At 37.8% G+C, this 2313-nt stretch overlaps 1 protein-coding gene across 1 annotated transcript; it reads left to right on the forward strand.

Moving 5' to 3' along the window:
• The first annotated feature begins 848 nt into the window (after positions 1-848).
• On the forward strand, positions 849-1658 carry LOC106770211 (glycine-rich protein 23-like). The gene has a single exon (XM_014656034.1). It carries the CDS (start codon positions 849-851, stop codon positions 1656-1658), a length of 810 nt encoding a protein of 269 aa, XP_014511520.1.
• The last annotated feature ends 655 nt before the right edge of the window (positions 1659-2313 follow it).

Genomic DNA, 2313 nt, shown 5'->3' on the forward strand with positions numbered 1-2313 from the left:
TAATTTTTGATTTTATATTATTTTATATTTAAATTTTCTCCCATTTACTTGCTGCTACTTGTCTTCCTTTAGACTAATTTCTCCGATCTTTACATTGACACAATAAAAGAGATTATGAATTCAATTTTCTTTTAATAAAATATTATTTAAGAATTGTAAGATAAATTGAGTTCAAATAATTTTTCTTATGAAAAATGAGTTGAGTTTTATCTTTAATTTTACTCGTATAAAAAAAATTGATAAGAGTTTTTTGATTGAATTTAAATGATGAAAATTGAATAACATATACCACAAATGACTACTCAATTCAATATATTGATATAATATATATTTTAATATTTATATTTAAAGACAAAAGAAGGTACGAAATATAAAATTTAAACTAAAAAAATGTTTATGTATCTAAAAATGAATAATAACATTAGCACATAATTTATGCTAATGGAAATTAAATAACATAAATCTTTCATGAAAATATATATTGATTTAATTTCTAAAATCTGACTGGTTGAACATGAGCCTCGAACCGGCCGGTTTAGTTATTGGTTGACATTTTCCTTGGTGGTGGCACTTAATGCGAGCAAGCACATGACATTCTTAAATTTTCTCTTCTTTTGATTCTACCTACCTTCTGATACACAAACATTAAAGATTTCTCAATTCTCGAAAACTCACAAGTCATAATTGTTTTCACTTGCTATCTTTTATTGCTCTCAACTGTCTTCTAACTTTCCCAGGTATAAGATAGCCCCTTTTGCATGCATGTCTTCCACATCAACATTTTAGTTTGACAGAAAAGCTCTCTGAGTGTGTGAGTGAGTGAGTGAGTAAGTGAGAGAGAGAGAGAGATGGGAAAATGGGGTATCCTTGTGTTGCTTGTACTAGTTACATTGCATGCAAGTGCTGCACGTAATGTGCCAAAGGGTAGTGGTGAAAATGAAGAACAAACTCTAGGTGTGCATGCAAGCGCGTCACATACAGAGTCTTCAAGGAGCCAGGGTGTGGGTGAGAAGAAGAACTTTTTGGTTGGTGGGGTTGGAGGATTTGCTGGGATGGGTGGTTTTGTAGGTGGTGGCGCAGGGGGGATTGGAAAGGTTGGCGGAATCGGTGGCGGGGTCGCTGGAGGGATAGGCAAGTTTGGTGGAATCGGTGGTGGGGTTGGTGGAGGGATTGGGAAGTTTGGTGGCATTGGTGGTGGTGCCGGAATTGGTGGTTTCCATGGCATTGGTGGCGGTGCCGGAATTGGTGGCTTCCATGGCATTGGTGGTGGAGTTGGAGGCTTAGGTGGTGCTGGTGGTGGTTTAGGTGGTGCTGGTGGTTTGGGTGGTGTGGGAGGTTTAGGTGGTGTGGGAGGTTTAGGTGGTGTTGGAGGTTTAGGTGGTGTTGGAGGCTTAGGTGGTGCTGGTGGTGTTGGAGGTTTAGGTGGTGCTGGTGGCCTTGGAGGCTTAGGTGGTGCTGGTGGCGTTGGGGGCTTAGGTGGTGCTGGTGGCGTTGGGGGCTTAGGAGGTGCTGGTGGTGTTGGAGGCTTAGGTGGTGGTGCTGGTGGAGGCTTAGGCGGTGTTGGTGGTGGCTTAGGTGGTGCTAGTGGTGTTGGAGGTGTAGCTGGTGTAGGTGGTGGTGGAGGATTAGGAGGAGTTGGGGCTAGTTTGGGTAACTAGTATTGGTGGCAGTGTCTTTCAATTGCATGGAAGTTCTTGTTTGCATGTAATTTCATCGTCAATTTTCAAGTTGTTATATGTTTCCTTATTTTACTGTTTTGAGGTTTCTGGTATTCATCTTCCAAGACTATTGTCATTGTTAGTTTTGTAGTACTTTCCGTCGTGTTTTTAATGTTTTTTTTTGTATTTGTTCTTCTTTCTTTTTCTTTTGAGTGTAAAACTGTTCAAGTTGGAATGTGTTGTAATTTTTGGCAGGCCCCTTTAGTACGTTCCTTGGAGTGTACACTAATAAAATAAAGTATTTTATTTTTGATTTATTTTCTCCCGTGAACATGAAAAAAATAAAATCAATCTAGTTCAAAATTAAAAGGTCAACTCTTTTATTGTAAGAAAGGACAAAAATAATTGAAACGAACCGAGACACATAAATTGTCATCCTTAAGAGAAACATTTAAAAACAATAGATTTATTAAAAACTACAATTAAATGCAATATCAAGTTTTCAACAGTATTAATTACCGTATAACCTTGAATTCACTCGCATCCATGCTTCTCCTATCCCTCTAAGTTTGATTTGTGTTGATTTTTAGAAAAATTTGCTATAAAGCAGAGTGAAAAGCCTAAGCTAATTGAAAAATAGGAATATGAGAGAGGA

The sequence above is a fragment of the Vigna radiata genome, chromosome 8, assembly GCF_000741045.1.
Source record: "Vigna radiata var. radiata cultivar VC1973A chromosome 8, Vradiata_ver6, whole genome shotgun sequence".
Classification (NCBI taxonomy): domain Eukaryota; kingdom Viridiplantae; phylum Streptophyta; class Magnoliopsida; order Fabales; family Fabaceae; genus Vigna; species Vigna radiata.

Coding starts and splice junctions, on each gene's coding strand:
- LOC106770211 (XM_014656034.1), top strand. CDS start 849: ATGGGAAAATGGGGTATCCTTGTGTTGCTTGTACTAGTTACATTGCAT.